This window comes from Lepisosteus oculatus, chromosome 4, assembly GCF_040954835.1.
Source record: "Lepisosteus oculatus isolate fLepOcu1 chromosome 4, fLepOcu1.hap2, whole genome shotgun sequence".
Taxonomy (NCBI): domain Eukaryota; kingdom Metazoa; phylum Chordata; class Actinopteri; order Semionotiformes; family Lepisosteidae; genus Lepisosteus; species Lepisosteus oculatus.
Window position 1 is genome coordinate 3893902 of NC_090699.1, and position 20559 is coordinate 3914460.

The 20559-nt window shown below is 46.2% G+C and overlaps 4 protein-coding genes across 7 annotated transcripts in view; 2 read left to right on the plus strand and 2 right to left on the minus strand.

The window, feature by feature from the left end:
• The window catches only part of LOC138238055 (butyrophilin subfamily 1 member A1-like), a 143387-nt gene extending 131979 nt beyond the window's left edge, over positions 1-11408 (plus strand). Inside the window, exon 13 of the mRNA XM_069187881.1 lies at positions 10531-11408. Within this exon, the coding sequence (XP_069043982.1) occupies positions 10531-11114 (584 nt within the window). The 3' untranslated portion in view covers positions 11115-11408. The remainder of the gene's footprint in view (positions 1-10530) is intronic.
• The window catches only part of LOC138238056 (butyrophilin subfamily 2 member A2-like), a 223328-nt gene that overhangs the window by 91863 nt on the left and 110906 nt on the right, over positions 1-20559 (minus strand). The gene's annotated exons all lie outside the window — the stretch shown is intronic.
• LOC138238054 (butyrophilin subfamily 1 member A1-like) overlaps positions 1-20559 on the plus strand; it is a 149354-nt gene that overhangs the window by 52426 nt on the left and 76369 nt on the right. The window contains exons 5-11 of the mRNA XM_069187880.1: positions 731-1067; positions 2208-2486; positions 4427-4540; positions 4753-4803; positions 5079-5105; positions 6672-6704; positions 6938-6964. Of these exons, the coding sequence (XP_069043981.1) occupies positions 731-1067; positions 2208-2486; positions 4427-4540; positions 4753-4803; positions 5079-5105; positions 6672-6704; positions 6938-6964 (868 nt within the window). The remainder of the gene's footprint in view (positions 1-730; positions 1068-2207; positions 2487-4426; positions 4541-4752; positions 4804-5078; positions 5106-6671; positions 6705-6937; positions 6965-20559) is intronic.
• LOC107075986 (fructose-bisphosphate aldolase A-like) lies at positions 15519-17173 on the minus strand. The gene is made up of 4 exons (XM_069188232.1): positions 17153-17173; positions 16881-17055; positions 16574-16773; positions 15519-15865 (listed from the first exon to the last, which is right to left on the minus strand). The coding sequence occupies exons 1-4, from the start codon at positions 17171-17173 to the stop codon at positions 15770-15772; spliced, it is 492 nt and encodes a 163-aa protein (XP_069044333.1). The 3' UTR covers positions 15519-15769.

The following is a 20559-nucleotide window of genomic DNA, read 5'->3' on the forward strand; positions in this document are numbered from 1 at the left end:
CATCAGACCCCTGAGCACCTGTGGGATGAGCTGACAGACTCAGAGACAGTGTCAATCATGGCCAAGTCACACTGCTGACCTGAGAGCTGCTTCACACTCTCTGCCAGTCTGTGCCTCAGTGTGTGAGTTAATGTTGGCTACATCAGGTACTCATCGCTTACAGAGGGAGTCCTGGAGTTACCCAAACCACACAGGACATTACAACATGTCTGAAGTGTGTTTGTGGAAGATGGAGAGATGTTACAGCCAACACTTGTAGAAGGAGGCTGACTGGATCTTGCCTGTTTAATCTGGGTTCTGTTTGTGAAGTGTTTCAGTATATAAAGGACCAGAGAGCAGAGAGAAACACACAGGTAAAGAGCCTGATTTAACCCCCTACTGTCACTGCAGAGTAACAGACCCTCAGTGAAAACAGTCACAGCTCTTCTATCAATGAGTGAAGGTGAGGATCTGAGGGTCCTGGGTGAGAGATCCAGACCCCAGTTTGGGAAACACTGGTGTGAGGAAGAGGAGCAGATGGTGAGATGAAACTCACTGATCTTCAGTGCTCTTCAGTCACATGTGGGTCTGAATCAGTGATATGCTGTTTGTAGAAAACACTGTGTGTCACTGAGCTGCTCTGCTTTATTCTGACAGTAATGAGTCTACAGTTTGTCTCAGTGTTTGTCTGTGTTGAGGTTGAAGACTCGTGTCAGCTGTGCTCTTTCTCTTTCTTTCAGAGTGGTTTCAGGTTCATGGTCCAGCTGCTCCTGTGTTTGTTTTCCCTGGTGAAGACGCTGTCCTGCCCTGTTACCTCTCACCAGACATCAGTGCTGAGGATCTACAGATCGGGTGGTTTAGAGGGGATTACACAGCCCCTGTGTGTTTGTTTCGAAAGCGTAAATATGACCATACTGCACAGAGCTCAGCCTACAGGGACAGGGCTGGTCTATTCCTGCAGGAGCTCCACAGAGGCAATGTGTCTTTAACACTGAGAGATGTGAGACGCTCTGACCATGGACGGTACAGTTGCTTTGTAGAGTCTGAACAGATGGACGATGAAGCTGTTATTGATCTGGGTGTTAGAGGTGAGTGTCTTTCTCCCAGAATTACATTTGTGGTAAATCACTGATCACTTCAATGAGCAGTAAAAATGAGCAATTACACATGATGAGTTATGATACATAAAACAATGACTTAGGAAAACTGATATATTGAGCTCAGCTGCTATTAGTCAAGAGAACTCATAATTTAACAGTCAAATACAAATTGACATATATGTTAAACATAAATCCATATTCTGTTAAATTGCCTCCTATTAGTCAATTTGAGAGCACATTAGAGAGCACTGATGTTTTTCTGTCGTGATGTCATCTCAGTTCTCCCTTTAACACACTCAGAGTAAATACAGTACAACACAACACCGCAAAAAACAACACTATACTACACACTCACCCAGTCTGCACAGGCAAACAGGGACTTTAGAAAGCATTGACATACCTGTTGTGATGTTATCTCAGTCCTAACATTAACACACTCAGTGTGACAACAGCACTACACAACACAGTACAACACTGCACTACACACCCCCAGTCTGCACAGACAGGGACATTAGAGAGCATTGAGGTTCCTGTGTTGTGATCAGTCCACACATTAACACACTAGGAGTCTCAGCTACTGTTAATCCATTATTTCACAACACTACAGAACACAGCTCCGCATGACACAACACAACACAGCAGAACACAACTCAACACACCACAGCACTACACAACACAATACAGAACACTACATAACTCAACAGTATACATTTCAACAAAGCACATTACAAATGTACACAACTCAAAACTGCACAACACAATGGATTGCATTGCATTGCATATTGCTATGAAAAACAGCACACATCTTCTTTACCAACTGAGAACAGCAAAATAAAACACAGCAAACACATCTCTCAGCCAGTGATACTGGGCCCCCTCTCCTACACACAGACAGCACTGATACTTCAACTCTTCAGCTTATTTATTGATAAATCAACTGTTGTCCTGAATGCAGAAGCAGCATTGAGAAGTTTAAAACCTGACAGAGAAACAACGTTAAAGGGTTGATTGCAAACATGTCTTTATCATGTCTGTGTGTGTTCTGAAGGCCACACATTAAGACACCTACATTTACTCCAACGTGCTCCAATCAGCTGTGAAATATATCCTGTTGTGTTGAACCCACAGCCCTGGGCTCCCAGCCCTCAGTGTCTCTCCACTCCGCTGGAGGAGATCAGGCCCAGCTGCTGTGCAGATCAGAGGGCTGGTTCCCTCAACCTGCAGTGATCTGGACAGACAGGGATGGAAACGAGGTGCCATCACAGCCCCCCACAGTGGACATGGACAGTCAGGGGCTCCTCAGTGTCAGCAGCTACATCCCAGTCAAACAGGAGTCCAACATCTTCTCCTGCCTGGTGAGAAGTGCTCTTCCTGAGCCAGACTGGGGATCTCAGCTCCACATACCCAGTGAGTATTAAACATGAACACTGGAGCTCCCTGTAACACAGCTGAGGTATAACACACACCCAGGATATAACACACCTGCGACACTGAACACAACCTACATGAGGAACTTGTAAACTTCTGTAAATGTTTTGTCTGATAATCAAGCAAAAAAGGATGGATCCATAAAAATTCAAGATTAAGTCAGGTTACCTTTGCATCTATTAAAACCTAAAACTTAAAAGTACCTTGTTAGCTGCCTTCTTACTACATGTGATGTCACTGAAGGAGGAGATGAGCAGCGGTCTGTGGGGGTTAAGTGAACCAGAGTGCAGGAGGGGAGCAGACTGGAGAGGGGACAGGCAGTGTGGTGTGTGCAGTAAACACACAGGAGTGAGGACAGGTGGTGTGGTGTGTGCAGTAAACACACAGGAGTGAGGACAGGCGGTGTGGTGTGTGCAGTAAACACACAGGAGTGAGGACAGGCGGTGTGGTGTGCGCAGTAAACACACAGGAGTGAGGACAGGCGGTGTGGTGTGTGCAGTAAACACACAGGAGTGAGGACAGGCGGTGTGGTGTGTGCAGTAAACACACAGGAGTGAGGACAGGCGGTGTGGTGTGTGCAGTAAACACACAGGAGTGGGGACAGGCAGTGTGGTGTGTGCAGTAAACACACAGGAGTGAGGACAGGCGGTGTGGTGTGTGCAGTAAACACACAGGAGTGAGGACAGGTGGTGCAGTGTGTGCAGTAAACACACAGGAGTGAGGACAGGCGGTGTGGTGTGTGCAGTAAACACACAGGAGTGAGGACAGGCGGTGTGGTGTGTGCAGTAAACACACAGGAGTGAGGACAGGCGGTGTGGTGTGTGCAGTAAACACACAGGAGTGGGGACAGGCAGTACAGTGTGTGCAGTAAACACACAGGAGTGAGGACAGGCGGCGTGGTGTGTGCAGTAAACACACAGGAGTGAGGACAGGCGGTGTGGTGTGTGCAGTAAACACACAGGAGTGAGGACAGGCGGTGTGGTGTGTGCAGTAAACACACAGGAGTGAGGACAGGCGGTGTGGTGTGTGCAGTAAACACACAGGAGTGGGGACAGGCAGTACAGTGTGTGCAGTAAACACACAGGAGTGAGATCAGGCGGTGTGGTGTGTGCAGTAAACACACAGGAGTGGGGACAGGCGGTGTGGTGTGTGCAGTAAACACACAGGAGTGAGGACAGGCGGTGTGGTGTGTGCAGTAAACACACAGGAGTGGGGACAGGCAGTACAGTGTGTGCAGTAAACACACAGGAGTGAGGACAGGCGGCGTGGTGTGTGCAGTAAACACACAGGAGTGGGGACAGGCGGTGTGGTGTGTGCAGTAAACACACAGGAGTGAGGACAGGCGGTGTAGTGTGTGCAGTTAACACACAGGAGTGAGGACAGGCGGTGTGGTGTGTGCAGTAAACACACAGGAGTGGGGACAGGCGGTGTGGTGTGTGCAGTAAACACACAGGAGTGGGGACAGGCGGTGTGGTGTGTGCAGTAAACACACAGGAGTGAGGACAGGCGGTGTAGTGTGTGCAGTTAACACACAGGAGTGAGGACAGGCGGTGTGGTGTGTGCAGTAAACACACAGGAGTGAGGACAGGAGGTGTGGTGTGTGCAGTAAACACACAGGAGTGTAACAGGCAGAGGGGTGATCTGGGAACGAGGTCAAGTCAAGCCAGGTCAGAAATCCAAGTGGAAACAGGAACTGTCGACATGAGAGTCCAGAGCACTGTCAAAGCAGACTTTAAATAACCTGACCCACCTGGGGCAAACTGCCCAGATGATCCAGGTGTCCTGTCTGATTGCATACACATGGAAACCAGCACTGACTGACAGCACAAAACGGGTGTGTTCGGTTGCCGTCACTCCATCACACTACCTTCATATAGCTTATTCTGAATATGAATCTAATTATTTATTCTGTTTTACAGGGGACTATTTCCCTCCACCCTCACCCTCTGGATGGATGGTGACTCTCTTAATAACAGCAGCTGTTACTGTAGCAGCATCAGTACTTCTGCTAATCCAGTGGAGAAGAATGGACAGTATGTGCTCATTAAATATTCTGTATTTGTGTGTCTGAATATCTGTGCTAGAATGGGTTTAAAATCCCACTATATAACAGTGTTTGAGCAACACAGGATACCTCCTCTTGATATCAGGGGTGAGTGTACATCATATTTAGAACTGTAGACCCCAGGAGAGTGTCAGTGCAGATGTCTGTGTCAGTGATACTGACTCTGTCTGTTTCTTACAGAAGAGGAGACACAGTGGGAATCTGAAATATATTATATCAATGCAGTAAATGGTGAGTAGATCAATGTGTTCTCTGGAGGTTTTCTGAAGTGTGGTCACATTAAACAATTTCCTGTTTGTTTCTTTGTACTTAGCTCACATTATGGAAAATGTATGTTTTCTCAGCATTACTTAATTTAATCTAAAAATGGACTGAAAGTAATTAGACAGTTTTGTCAAACTGCAATTATGAGATGATCTTGTTAAAAGATTATATCAATGTACTGTAATTATTTTTGTTTTATATCAGTGTGCTGGATTGTCTAATCGATACATTATTATTTACAGGAATTCCTGTTGTTCAAGCAGAAATGGGTGAGAACCTCAGAGTGTGTGAACGACAGTGACCCCCACAGTACTGAAGAGTAGAGTACTGGACTGTCCTGTACTGAGATTATTTCAACTGAACTGAACTTGTACTTCCTACAGTAACTCCCACAGGTGTCTCTTGCCGTCTAACACACTCAAACTGTAATGGATTAACACCCTGACCCTGTGAGTTAAAGAAGTGATGTTGTGATTGCAAGGGACTCCAGTGCTGCTCACTCTGTCAGAGAAGTGAGCTCTATTAACACACAAAAAACAGTACAGCTGAAGGCCAGTGATGTGAGCACAGAGACTCCACCTCACTGAGCTGTTAGGTTTCATGTCAACATGTCCTTCGTGTGAGCAATAGGACGGCACAGTGGTCAGTATTGCTGTCTTGCACCTTTGGGTCCCTGGGTTCAATTCTGGACCTCTTGTGCTATCCCTGTGGAGTTTGTATGTTCTTCCCATGATTGAGTGGGTTTCCTTCCACAGTCCAAAGTCATGCTGGTATACTGGGTGAACTGGCTTCAGGGAAAACTAGCCCTGTTGTGAGTGTGTCTGTTTCTGTCTGCCCTGCGATGGACTGGGGTCATGTCAGGGGTACCCTGTCTTGTGCCCGCTGTTTGCCTGGTCAGGCTCTTTACTCTCCACTTCCCTGTACTGGACACAGTGGATAGAAATGGGCAGATGGATGTTCTTCCTGTGTCTGTTCTTCATTCTTGTCAATAAGATCATACGCTGCCCCTGAGCTGCTGTGGGGAACAATAGCAACACGAAACAGACATCAGGAGTCACAATTGTAAAGAAATTGAAGTTCAAAGATCCCTCTTTAACACTGACCCCCACAGACACCCTGACAGTTCATACATTTTTCCAGTTATATCAAATGTTCAGACTGACCTGTCAGGTGGGTGTGTATATACATGGTGTGTCAGCCCCCTGTCAGTATCCACACCAGGAGGGGGTTTGTGTGTTACTGTGGCACAGCTTGTGTTGCACAGCTCAAGTACACTTCCAGGCCCAAAATTACCATCACTAATGCTCAGTCTTAAAGCCATCCCTGTCATCCTTACAGAACAGAGTATGTGATCTTCTGTGAGTGTATGATCAAAGATCAACAAATACAAACACTAATTATATTTTACTGAACAGAATATGATATGATAAAAATATTATACTGATCACCGTGAAAGCAGCTATACTGTTAATCATCTGACAATGAAAAGAATTCTGTAACAATGATGTTTCTTTAAATATGAAACAACATTCACTGCTGTGGAAAGCAGACTGTATTTCATATCTCTCTCAGTGGCTCAAGCACCAGACTCCAGGGTGTCCTGTGATGTGTCTGTGTGTCTTATTGCCTTGTGCTGCTCAGTCTTATTGAGTGAGACTCCAGTCTTACAGCCACTGCTGCTCACACTCACTGACACTCTGATCCACACTGCAGTGGAGACTGGGGATCCTGAAATGAACTGACTGCAGACTGTAGGATAAACTCTGGTATAATAACAGGTAAGAAGCAATAATGGTCTTTAATACAATAAAGATCTTCTCTCTCTCTCTCTGTAGATGCTGTGAAGCGAGCTCCTATCCCTAAATCACGTATGTACACTGTGTGAAACAGCCCTGACTGTACTGACATCTTACTACCAGTGTGTGACTATGATTAAGAGTGTCTATATCTCTATGTTCCAGCGTGTGACTGTGATTAAGTGTCTGTGTCTCTGTGTTCCAGTGTGTGACTGTGATTAACAGTGTCTGTATGTCTGTGTTCCAGTGGGTGTCTGGTATTAACAGTGTCTGTGATTAACAGTGTTTGTATCTCTGTGTTTCAGAATGGCAGTGGCTGTGCAGTTCTGCAGGTAGGTCTGTTTCCTGTTGAAGATACAGACACAGTACTGCTATTGAGCACTAATATTAATTAGTATTGATTCCTGGTGAGAAATACACTGATAAAAGAGTAAGGAGAATGAGAATCAGTGTAAACTGAGATTCACTGCAGGTTCACATCTTGTTCCTATGGAAAATGTCATCTCCTTTCACAGTGATCATGTTGTCATTCAGCCAGTGGAATCATGTCTGTGCTGGACTGACTGAGCTATAAAATCACCCAACCTAAATCAAAACCATTTACTCTGAAAAGCTCACAGTCTGTAGGAGACTACATGCCATGGGTACGAATCATGAGTCCTACACAGTGGAGCATGTTAATAAACAGAGATTACAAAATCCGTTATTACAATATTTACACAACTGATGGTAAGAACACTATTTCACTGCTGACCTCATGATCCTACATAATAAGAATAATATGTGTACCCGTCACTGTACTGGGGCTTGCAGGGTGAGCACCCCCTACTGGCCCCACTAACACCTCTTCCAGCAGCAGCCTCAGCTCTCCCAGGAGTCTCCCCTCCAGGTACTGGCCAGGCTCACACTGCTGGGTCTCAGTGGGCTGCTGGTTGTGAGCTGTTTTCACACTGGTGCTCGATCTTCTTCAGAGATATTAGACGTAAATCCAGCAAACAGCACAGCCTGATAACCCACGCACTGTCTCACTATAAACTATATCTTGAAGGCAGCCCCATCCCTGACCTGCGTAAGTCCACTGTGTTTAAAGTCACAGCTCCTGCTGGGCTCCAGCTCTCTCCCTGTCAGTGTGTGTGGAGGACAGAGGGGTATTTAAACTGGGGAACTGGGGGGCAGGAGCTCCCAAAAGGGCAATTCTGATGGATCAGGAAAGACCTGGGCAACACTAACAATAAACCACAAAAATAATATATCACAGTAGTCCATTCTTATATAGTTCTATTACTAATGTATTTTTTCAATTCTTAGAACATGATCAATAAAGAGGAGGTTTCACACTGGTTTCAGTGTGAATGAAGCTGAGCTCCTGATTTTTTAATACTGATACAGTATGTCTGAAGTTCTCTTGTAATTTTAACTTTTAGTCTCTTGAAAGAAACCAGTTCAAGAGAGCATTAGTGGTCTCCAGTGAATTTAATTACCTCTGACCCCCTGAGTTTTGGTACTTTGAGGTACATAATGAAAACTGTAGTGACACCTCTGTCTTGATTATGGAGCCCAGTGTGTGTCTGTGATTAACAGTGTCTGTGTCTCTGTGTTCCAGTGTGAGACTGTGATTAACAGTGTCTGTATCTCTGTGTTCCAGTGTGTGTCTGTGATTAACAGTGTCTGTATCTCTGTGTTCCAGTGTTTGTCTGTAATTAACAGTGTCTGTATCTCTGTGTTCCACTGTGTGACTGGGATTAACAGTGTCTGCATCTCTGTGCTCCAGTGGGTGACTGTGATTAACAGTGTCTGTATCTCTGCGTTCCAGTGTGTGACTGTGATTAACAGTGTCTGTATCTCTGTGTTTCAGAATGGCAGTGGCTGTGCAGTGCTGCAGGTAGGTCTGTCTCTTCTTGATGGTAGAGATGCTGTTCTAAGCCCTAGTGTCTGGGTTTATTGAGTTCTTGAATCCAGAAGGTCTCTTTAGTGTGAGATGGTCATTCATGGTGTGTTAACAGAAGGAGATGTATTTCAGTCTCATGTTTCTGTAACATCCTACATGTGGGCTGTGAAGATCAATCAAAGTTTCATGGTGGGAATTTATATCTCTATCCTGTATTTCAGTCTAATGGCCAGTATGAGTCTCTCCTGGGGGGGCTGACAGTGTAGAAAACTCATTTTCCCTGAATTCCATGTGGTCTGGTCTCTGCTCACTTCTGACTGAGGGTCTACAGGCTGAATGTGGCAGAGCCAGTGACCCTGGATTTGGGAATAACTGTGGAATATCAGGAGGAATCAGGAGCAGAGCCAGTCCCATAATAACAAGCCATTCAAATCCTAAGGAAAAAAACTGTTAAAGGTTGGGGAAAAGGATGGTATAATGACAGTACAGTTTCACAGACACACAGCCTCTTGTGAGAGGCAGCAGTGGGACTCTGGTACAGGGGCTCCTCTGGGGCCTGTAGGCCTCTCTTCTGTCTAAGAAACGGCTGCTTCTCTTCACATGTCAACCTGATGGGTCAGCAGGAAGAAACATTATAAAATCACCTTTTCTTCTTCTGTTTCCCTCTTTCCTCTGGCTGTGTTAATATTGTATTTTGGGGAGCTGAACCTCTTTAACCCCCAGCTCCTGAAAGGTCATTTTCTCTTGGAGTGTTTGTGTCCTGAACATCTTGCAATATCTTGGACAGTATAGAGAGTCCAGGCCTGGTTCAGGGTCTGAATTCAAGGAACCACCTGGACATCAAGTCTGAAACATCAGATTTCTATATATCTTACTCAGTACACATACTAGGAAGAAATATCCACCCCCCCAAAAAAAACATTTCATTTCTTCAAAAGTGATTTTTCAAAATGTAGCATATGTAGATACCTATTTTTCCAGGCCATGTCCAATATATTTATACTGGACAGGCTCTTTTTTACAGCCTTTCTATTCTCCAGGAGCAAAAAAAATAAGAACTGAGAAGAATCTCCTTGATCTTCACTAGATTGACCGGCAGACAAAGGGAGAGTATTACGTATCAAGAATTAAGACTGAAGTATTAAGTATGAGGAGAGTATTAAGTCAGTGTTCACTGGTCATGCGAATAAAGCTTCTTGAATTGAATCGATTAAAACCCCACATTCGCTCTGAACATGTATAGGCCCCGCCCCCCGTCTCTCAGTGGACAGAGCTCACTGATTGACAGCTGGTGTGCCCTATCAGAGAGGCGGACAGTGAGCGCGAGCAGTCTGAAGTCAGTATGAGCGCCTCTGTTTCTCTCGTCTTTCTCTCCAGGTTTCTGGATGTGTTATTTCTGCTTTAAATTGAATACTTTGGATATTTCTTCACATTTTCAACAGAAGTGTGAAGGCTTTCTTATATTTCAGTAAGGCTTTGCTTTCTCCATTAATTTTTTTTCTGTAAAAACGAGCAGTATACAGTTTTTGAATTCAGCACGTTTTTATTCTGCGTCATCAGGAAAATGGTCTTAGAGAAGATGAACGAGCTGCTGAACTAGGATTTGAAATAAACCGGTTTAACAGACAGGCTGTCCAGTTTCTTACAGTATACAGGTCGTTGTGGTGGGTTGTGAAGTGTTTGAAAGCGAGTGGTCGGGCTGTAGTTTCTCCTGCAGTCCGGTCGGTCCTGTGTTTATTAATAATGTCGTTTAAAAAAATAAAGTTTCATCGCTGTGAACACAAGTGTTTAATGTTTGTATTTAGAGGATATTGGGATCACTCCCATGTGTAACACTAGTGAAACAGTGAAGAAGATGTCGTTTCTCTGGAAGGGAAGAGCAGTCATTAGTAATTGACTGGTGTTTCTCTCTCGGTGTGTTTGGGGACAAAGACATTTCACAGTCTGATGGAGTTGAGTTGGACTGTGATCGGCAGGAGCCTGTTGTGATGTTTGTGTTTTATTCCCCAGCTGCTGTGACTCTGGACCCTGATACAGCTCACTGTGAGCTCAGCCTGTCTGAGGATGGGAAGAGAGTGAGATGGGGAGAGAGGAAGAGAGTGAGCCTGCGAGAGTGGATGAGAGTGAGACTGGGTCTCTCTGACAATCCTCACAGGTTTGATTCCAGGTCCTGTGTCGTGAGCAGGGAGGCCTTCACCTCAGGGAGACACTACTGGGAGGTGGAGGTGAATGACAGGTGGAGAATAGGAGTGACCAGAGAGTCTGCAGAGAGGAAAGGAGAGTTCAGCTTCTCTCCCCAGCGGGGTTACTGGTGTCTGTACTCTCACCCTTATGGTTTCTCTGCTCTCACTGCCCCTGTGACCCCTCTCCCCCTCAGTCTGCGGCCCAGGAAGCTGGGGGTGTGTGTGGATATTGAGGAGAGGAAGGTCTCCTTTTACACAGTGGAGTCCAGAGCTCATGTCTACACTTTCACTGACATGGTCTTCACTCAGGGGGAGAAGATCTATCCTGTCTTCTGTACTGAGGATCATTATAAAGACCTTGAGCTGCTGCCTACTGTCAGTGTGGATATTAAACCCGTCACTGACTCATGAACACAGGCTGACTCTCTCCCAGCTCTCTGTCCACTGCTCACACTGGGAGACGGGTTTACTGACGGGCAGTGAGATGAGGTCATCAATATAGTAGTAATTGTAGAAATGACGATGTTGTTTCATGTTTAAATTTTTAAATTTAATATAACATTTTAACGGGGAAAAATAACATGTACGAGAGAGGGCGAGATAACGCGCTACCAGCCTGCTGTACTCCTGACTTGTAAATATCTCTGGAAACCCTCCCATGTTTTTTTTTTCTAATTTTAAGAAAATAAACTTTTAAAAATGAAATCCCCTGTGAGTCTCTCCTGCACGCGCCGGCGACTGTGAAGCTGCCAGAACGGGGAGGGACCCGCTGACGTCACCACAGCCAGGAGGAATAGGGACTGTGACGCAGACAGGAAGTGACTCAGGGTGTTTATGGGAGTTGTAGTTTGTAACTAGCCGTGTGTTTGTGAGCAGCTACAGCCAGTCTAATACCCGGCTCCTCTTAGACAGGGTCACATCAGCATGTTCAGTATTGTGTATTTTATGTTCTTATGGGGTTTATTGTGTGGAGCTTTGCTTAGTGTGAGGGAAGTTCTATGTGATCTCTGACCCAGGGGAAAGTGGACGCGCTGTGTCCGTTACTCTTTTTTCTGGTCTTTGGTTCCCAATGAAGTGTGATAATTGGCCAGTGAAGCTCTGTTTTCCTTCATATGAAGCCCAAAAGGTTATGGCAGCGGCGAGTTTTTTCTTCAGGGACAGAAACTTGGGCTCCGTGTCAGTCTTGTCTTCCGTCCTGCCGTTTGGACATTTCATGTGGACGAATCTCTGTCCACAGAGGGATTGTGTCGTGAGAGGTAGTTTTAACACACTCCCTTGTGCGCTGGTTAGTGTGGTAATTGTGAGACGCTCCCTAGAGCAAGCGGGTTAGAAGATGGCGACAGACCTGCTGTTCAAGTAAGAAGTGAAGTTAAACTCATTCCTGGTGTTGTGTTCAGCTGTGTTTAATATATATAAACTAACCCAAAACACGAGAGACTGCACCGGGAGAATACTGCACTGCTTTGGCAGTTTGTGTATTCAACATCATTATCTGAGGGATTATTTTTGTAACTTTGGGATGTATATTTGTTTCCTTTCATTATTTTGTCCCTCTTTCTACCTTGGAACAAAACATGCTACAATTCGCTCCTTTTTTTAATCCCAGCCGTGTTTAGCCCAAACTCTCAGAACAACCTGAGAAACGTCAAGTTCAGGACTCTCAGTACCGCCCTCTCCGACCGCATCTGAAATATTTCACTTTGTTCACTTCGTGACGCAGTGCTGTACCGTGGGAAAACACTGTTGACAAAATGAGTATCGAACTTCGAGCTGTTCAATTATTCTCTTAGAAATACATTTTATTATACAAATAAATTCAACTGCTTGACTGAAATGTCTGTATGACTAAAATGGCTGTTTTACTCAACTAAAAGTAAGACTTATTATAATTAAAATGTATGGAATATTGAAACAGGAAGGAGACTCGGAGACGCTTCAGAGAACACGTCAGGGCTGTGAAGATGAAAGATTTCTCCAAGCCCCTAGTTTCTCATTTCACCTCAGACGGCCATGATCACACCGATCTCTCTGTCTGCATTCTCAAAGAAGGGTTTCTCAACTCCCACAGCAGAAAGACAACAGAAACAAAAATGATCCTGAAATTTGATTCACCCCTTCTCCTTCTCTCAACGACAGACTGGTTTTCGTGTAATTTAATAAAGTATATTTGTTTCCTTTCATTATTTTGTCCCTCTTTCTACCTTGGAACAAAACGTGCTGTAATCGTCTCTATTCTCATGCAGGTTTGGACACGTCTCTCTTCCCCTCTCCACTTTGCAGCACCTTCTGAATGGTCTCTCTGCCTCTCCCCTCTCCCTTCTCCCGCCTCCTGGCTGTTCTTCTCCTGCTACATTATCTCTGCAGTTTCCTTTCTCCGCTTTTCAGCAGGAATCAACCCTTCCTGGTTCCTTTGCAGCCTACGCATACTGACACAGCTCCCTACCATCTACAGGGAGCTCAGTTACAGAAGAAGCCTTTACTGGGTCCTTTGCAACGTTTAAACTTGCTTTCTCCACGTTACAATTGTACAGTCATTAATGATGTCACGTCAGTCAAGGAAAAATTAGTCTTGACTTCTGCCTTTCGAAAAAATACAGCCAGCCTTCTGCACCTGAACACCTCCATTGCGTCGAGCCTGTCTACCGAAACACTGTCTAATTTCTACATTTGCATTGTGATCCTAATGATCTGGAAGCTCATTTACAAATGTAAAAACTCCATCGAAGTCCCTTCCGCATTTGTGAAACTGGGGAAAGTCAGTTGAAAGACGGAACAAACTACAAACAGACCTGGACCACAAGACCAATAACATCACTGCAGACAGGAGTGTGAATGCTTGGAGCTTTATTGAATCACAGTACAAGGGATCTCTTACAGCAGGCTGAACAGAGCCAAGAGTCTCACCTTGAGAGGACGGGAGACACAGTGAGAGAAGAGATCACAGAGAATCCCTCAGTAATAACCACACAGAACAGGACAGGAGACACAATGAGAGAGGAGATCCCAGAGAATCCCTCAGTCATAAACACACACAACAGGACAGGAGACAGAGTGAGAGAGGAGGTCACAGAGACTATTTCAGTAATAAACACACACAACAGGACAGGAGACACAGTGAGAGAGAGAGGAGATCACAGAGAATCCCTCAGTAATAAACGCACACAACAGGACAGGAGACACAGTGCTTCAAAAGTTTATCAATAATCTCTAAATAGAAAACATCATCAAACACAAAATTGTTATTGACATTCTAAGTTAATTTTTAAACTCAACAAACTATATTTTATTATCTTCAAATAAGTCTAAGATTTATAGCCCAGAGAGAAAGTTCAGGAAAATCATTTTCACCTTCCTGGTTTTCACAGAACTCTCAGAACTTCAACTCAGAAGTTCTTGTTGGTCTGTACTCAGCTCGTCAGAAGTTGTCTGGTGGTGTCTGTGGAATGTGGTCACATCGTATATAGACACACTGTTCTCCGCAGACTCAGGATGAGATGAGAGAAAGGTCTGCTGAGGTCCAGCATGAAGACGTTCCTCTCTACATCAGTGGTCTCAGTTCTCATTAAGATGACAGTGTGGTTTTTATTCTTCTCATTCCTCCAAACCACAGGGCTGGTTCTCAGACGCACACAAGGGCCACAAAAGTTTGAGAAGAATCTTGTTTGCATGGAAAATGTTTTTTAGAGTTGAATGTCCCTGTGCTGAAGAACTGGTCTCAGTTTTTTTCTTCCCAGTGTTACAGCTGGTTCTCCCATGAGTCTCAGTGTCAGGGTCAGCCAGTGTGTGAGGAGATGAACAGAGGAGCCTCACACTCAAGATCACTGTGGGAGAGGGACCAGAGTGATTTTCAGTTTTCTATTGGGATCCTGCAGTGATGTGACACCAGCTTTACAGTCCATTTCTGACTCACTACTTGAAATAGCCAAAGAGAATAAATAAAACCTTAAACATGGTCCTTCTTGTTTTCATGCACTCCTGAGGACTCCTGTCTCTCCTGTTGTCACACACCCACCCCTGAGGACTCCTGACTCTCCTGTTGTCACACTCACATCTGAGGATTCCTGTCTCTCCTATTATCACACACAAACACTTGAGGACTCCTGTCTCTCCTGTTGTCACACAAACACAAGAGGACTCCTGTCTGTCCTGTTGTCACACACACACACACCTGAGGACTCCTGTCTCTCCTGTTGTCACACACACCGGAGGGGAATTATCTGTTAATGCTTCTTCCTGTGGAAGTGTGTGCTGGTCAGCATCAGCCCCAGCTGTGTTGAGTATCTGAGCTGACCGGTGTTCCTGTGGTGTCCAGTACTGGTTAATAGAGCTATCAAGCTCAGGGCTGCCTGTCAATATCACTAACGCTACTGGAAACCGCCTAAGGACCTCAGTTATGAGCCTGAGTTTAGCCTGTTCTAGTTCAGCTGCTTGAAATCAAGAGACAGCCAGCTGGACTGACCCCCTCCTCTCTACAGCAGTCTCAGGACACCAGCACAGGACTCTCCTGCTCTCCTCGTCCTCCCTCAGGCCTGAAGAGACTCTGCAGACGAAACACTGAGTCTTTTCCTTCTGCTCGACCTGTCCCTGAGCAGCCCAGGGGTGAGACAGCCCCCTCGAACCTTCAGCAGTCTTCATTCACACAGTGTAGTCTCAGGAGTGACCCTGAATCCACATCACTGCTGGACTTCCTGACTCAGTTACAAGCTCACTGACCGCAGGAGATAGGGGTAAGTTCTCCTGTCCTAGTAAAGACACTTACTGCTCCAGAAGCAAAACAATTTAACAAAATCTCCCCATAAAACTCAAAATCCAGCATTTGTGGGTTACCTTTATTTATTTTTTCCCCCAATATTAGAGGCAAAAAGGAGAGAGAAGGCACAACATGGAACGAAGTGACATCACACAGTAGGGTCTACAACTACCAGGACAGCACAGTTAACTACACAAGCGCAGGCGCCCGATTGGCTGAAGGCGCTGTCCGTCTTGCCACGTCTCCCCTCGAGAGTCCCGCCCCCATGTGATGATGTCACGGCAGGGGGCGTGTCTTCACCAGGGGTGGAGTTTTCTCAGTAGGCGTGGTTGGCGACGAACAGGGATTCTCCGGCGGCTGCACCTTTGTCTCCGGTGGGAACATACTTCCCGACCGCAGCCTGGCTGTTAGTCTGAGAGAGAGAGGGAGAGACGGATATCAGCACCGGCTCAGTACAGAGTGTCCGAGCAGCAGACTGCCCCTCCACCCGGCTTCACTGCTGGTCCCCAGGGAAACACTCACTGATCGACTGTCCAGGGCACTTATTTCCTTAAAAAGCAGGAAGCGGTCCTGATCTGTTTCTCTGTGGCAGGTTTCAGTGCGTCGGTCGGTGTGTCAGTACCTGTGAGGGCTTGGTGCTCTCCTCCATGTCATTGTGTCAGTGTGACAGTGGGTCAGTCACTGCGTCACTGGGTCCGTCAGTGTGTCATTGTGTCAGTGTGACAGTGGGTCAGTCACTGCGTCACTGGGTCCGTCAGTGTGACAGTGGGTCAGTCACTGCGTCACTGGGTCCGTCAGTGTGACAGTGGGTCAGTCACTGCGTCACTGGGTCCGTCAGTGTGTCAGAACGTCAGTTAGTCTGTCAGTGAGTCAGTGGGTCAGCGTGTCAGTTGGTCAGTCAGTGGGTCAGCGTGTCAGTTGGTCAGTCAGTGAGATAGTGGGTCAGTCAGTGAGATAGTGGGTCAGTGGTCAGTGAGATAGTGAGTCAGTGTGACAGTGGGTCAGTCAGTGAGACAGTGGGTCAGTGGGTCAGTCAGTGAGACAGTGGGTCAGTGGGTCAGTCAGTGAGACAGTGGGTCAGTGTGTCAGTCAGTGAGACAGTGGGTCAGTGTGTCAGTACCGTTGCTCTCTTGATGTACTCCTCCTGGGAGGCCTTGGCATTCTCCTTCTTGCCTGCCCAGGCCTTCAGCGCGGAGGCCTGCAGCGCGCGGCCGTACGAGAAGGTCAGGGCCCAGGGCTTGTGCAGGGGGCACTGGTTGATGGCGTTGAGGTTGATGGAGGCCTCCTCCTCGCTCTGCCCACCGGACAGGAACGTCACCCCTGGGACAGAGAGAGAGAGAGGGGCGTCACACAACCGCCGGACGCCACACCATCGAAATGTAACCCCCACCTCCTCACACTCGCCCTCCAATCCCGCGACCCCTGACCTGGCACAGCGGGGGGCACGGTGCGGCGCAGGGCGGTGACCATTGCCATAGCAATCTCCTGAGGCGTGTATTTCTGGGTGCAGGCGTGTCCGGGGGTCACCATGTTGGACTTCAGAAGTGTGCCCTCCAGGTAGACGTGGTGATCGGAGAGGGCCTTGTACACCGCGGCGAGCACCTGGAGGCACAGCAGCCACGTTTGTCACAACAGCAAGTGGACAAACTCACTGAGGAACAGACACAGCGGGACAACTGCAGCTCAGAGGAATTATTACAATGAGAAACAGCGCCCCCATGGTGCTCAGGCACAGCAGGGGAACTGCAGCTCAAAGGAGTTATTCCAGTGAGAAACAGCGCCCCCATGGTGCTCAGGCACAGCAGAGGAACTGCAGCTCAGTAGAATTATTCCAGTGAGAAACAGTGCCCCCATGGTGCTCAGGCACAGCAGGAAAACTGCAGCTCACTGTAAGACCACTTCAAGGCATAGCACAATAACACACCAACGCTTTAAGGGCGCTATATAAAATAAAGTTTATTATAAAATTAGTTTATTATAAAAGCCAGTGCAGGTGTGTAAAGACACAGGAGCCCCAGAGTCTCTTATAAAAGCCGGTACCAGCGAGGGAGACTGCAGCGGCTGCGAGATACTGCAGGAGACCGCAGCTATTTAGAAAGTTTCAGTGGTGTGACTGCAGTGCTTTGTAAAACCGCCAGGTGGAGCAATGAAGCTTAATGTGGCTCGTGGAGCAGTTGGGCTGATGCCAGAAAACACAGATTTCCATTCCTGGTCAGTGCTGAGGGACCATCCTTTTCCAATTATAGAATTAAGTTGTATGCTGTTTAGACTTATTAATTTTAAACTGTTATTATACTGGAGCTTGTGAACATGATGTGCCTCTTTCAGGTTTACATCCACATAGAGAAACTTCAAAGGTAAATTTTGGTAGCAGAAAATAATAACACTACTGTAATGTAATACATACCTAATGTACACACAGATGGTAATGATAGCTAAATATGAAAATGTACACAGCAATATTCTTTCTCTTTAATATAATTTAAATGATAAAATTTACACAATCACTATTCCTGAGGTCATCCTCTCCTTGCTAGTTCACAGGAGTGTGAATGACTGGAGCTTTATTGAGTCTCAGTACAAGTGATCTCTCACAGCAGGCAGAGCAGAGCCAAGAGTCGCAGGGGGAGGGACCGGAGGGGGGAGAGGAACTGTGCAGCAGGTCAGATAATCTGCTCTTGTTACAAACGGAGTCAGATCTGTGAACTGCAGAGCCTGCAGTGAGCTTCTGAAGCAGCAGGGGGCGCTGTTCCCCAGCATTAGATGAAGCTTCAAACACCTGTATTCTTCTTGATCCAGGGCCTGAAGCTGAGCACCCGGGTAAGGACCTTGAGGGTGTTGGGGGCTTTGCAGTTCTCACTGGTTATAAAACTCACAACCCCGACCTGAACCCATCTGTTGTTCTCTTTACACACCAGAGGGCCCCCAGAGTCACCCTGTAATGAGAGAGAGAGAGAAAGAGAGAGAGAGAGAGAGAGAGAGAGCAAACACTGCTGGTGGTGGAGGGGATCCCCATTATCTGTAAAGCGCTTTGAGTGGAGTGTCCAGAAAAGTGCTATATAAGTGTAAGAAATGATTATTATTAATTATTAAATTTTAGGTAAAGTAGAGTTGTAGTTACTCACAGTTCTGGGCAGTGTGCTGCAGTGAGAACCCAGCAACTACTGATCAGGGAGCCACCACATTCAAAATACTCTCCAGGTTTCGTGTTGACAGGAGTGATCTGAAGATAAACCATCCAGGGCTACTCTCCCTCTGATGCATCCTGACCGCCCACTACAGAGCTCCTGGACAGAGGAGAGCTGGACACTGGAGAGACACAGAGGGGTTCATACAGAACAGGCTTGAGATCAGTCATCCAGGACCACTGTCCCTCTGTCACACCCTGACTGACCACTACAGAGCTCCTGGACAGAGGAGAGCTGGACACTGGAGAGACACAGAGGGGTTCATACAGAACAGGCTTGAGATCAGTCATCCAGGACCACTGTCCCTGCTTCTCCCCCTGACTGACCACTACAGAGCTCCTGGACAGAGGAGAGCTGGACACTGGAGAGACACAGAGGGGTTGTCATGATGGGTAGTTTTAACACACTCCCTTGTGTTTTAGTTGGTCTAGTAATTTTGAGACACTCCCTGGAGTAAGCTAGTGCGTGAGCTCGCAGGTGGCTGACCCGTGAGCGAACTGCTGACTCACCGTTCAATTAGAAAGGTAAGTTAAACACATTCCTTGTGTTGGAGATATTTTTATATAAACGAACCTTAAATCACGATATGGTGTCAGAAGCGGTCTTGCTGCAGTAAACACGGGTCGGGGAAGGAATTGCAGCAAACTGAACAAAGGGAAGAAAACTCCGGTGAAAGTGGAGAAGTTCCAGCCGCCCCCAGTCTGCAGTCCTGAGGTAATACTGCTGGAAACTGGAATCAATTTAAACGGCGATTCGAAGTGTATTCATCGGCAGTTGTTGCGGATGAAAGAAGTGATGAAACCAAAGCGTCTATTTTATTACATATAATCGGGGAGGAAGCGCCGGAGGTTTAGAACAGCTTTCAGTCTGAAGCCCGAGAACACGTGAAGTTAGAAGTTATACTGGATACGTGTGAACATACTGCCTTCCGAAACGATACATGACTTATGAGAGACACGGATTCTCCACTTGTGCACAGAAACCAGGTGAAACGATTGATCGATATCTGAGTAGCGAATACGGAGTAAAACGTGAGTGTGGAGAGTTAACAGAACCTGTAATAAAAGATCAGTCACTCAGGGGAAGGTTGCTAAGAGAGTAAGATTTGGATGTGGAAAAAGCTGTCCGAATATGCAGGCAGCCGAAGCAGTAAAAGCGATGTGCAGGAAGAAAACTGTACGCGTGGTGGCAAAAAATGAAATCAAACAGCATGCAATTACTGAGAGAAATAAAACGGTAATAAACAAACGCATACACAAAGCGTGCATGTGGACATAGCGGATTACAGCTCTCTCCTAGACAGTGCCCAGTTTATGGGAAAGTTTTTAAGAAATGTCGAAAGCTCAGACACTTTGCACGATGCTGTACAGATCCAGCTATTCCGAATGAGCGAGGGAGACTGCAGTAGTTCAGTCCAGCGGCTACGGGAGATCGCAGCTATTTAGAAATGTTTCCTTGAGTGACTGCAGTGCTTTGTAAAGCCACCAGGTGGAGAAATGAAGTTTAACGTGGCTCGTGGAGCAGTTGGGCTGTTGCGAGAAAACGCCGGTTTCCATTCCTGGTCAGTGCTGAGGGACCATCCTTTTCCAGTTATAGAATTAAGTTGTACGCTGTTTAGGCTTATTAATTTTAAACTGTTATTATACTGGAGCTTGTGAATGTGATGTGTCTCTTTCAGGTGTACATCCACATAGAGAAAATTCAGAGGATTTTGTGGTAGCAGAAAATAACAGAACTGTAATGTAATACATACCTAATGTACACACAGTAGATGGTAGTGATAGCTAAATATGAAAACGTACACAACAGTTCCACCCTCTTCATAAATATTTTATGCTTCAAAGTCTTTAAATGGTGACTTACGGTGGATTATGGTTTTACTTTGCTTGTTCTGACATCATATACAGTTTATGTACTG

Coding starts and splice junctions, on each gene's coding strand:
- LOC107075986 (XM_069188232.1), bottom strand. CDS start 17,173: ATGGGGGCGCTGTTTCTCATT. Junction 17,056..17,152: donor TGGGGGCGCTGTTTCTCATT/GTAATAATTCCT, acceptor CTGTGCCTCCAG/GTGCTCGCCGCGGTGTACAA. Junction 16,774..16,880: donor CGTGCCCCCCGCTGTGCCAG/GTCAGGGGTCGC, acceptor TCTCTGTCCCAG/GGGTGACGTTCCTGTCCGGT.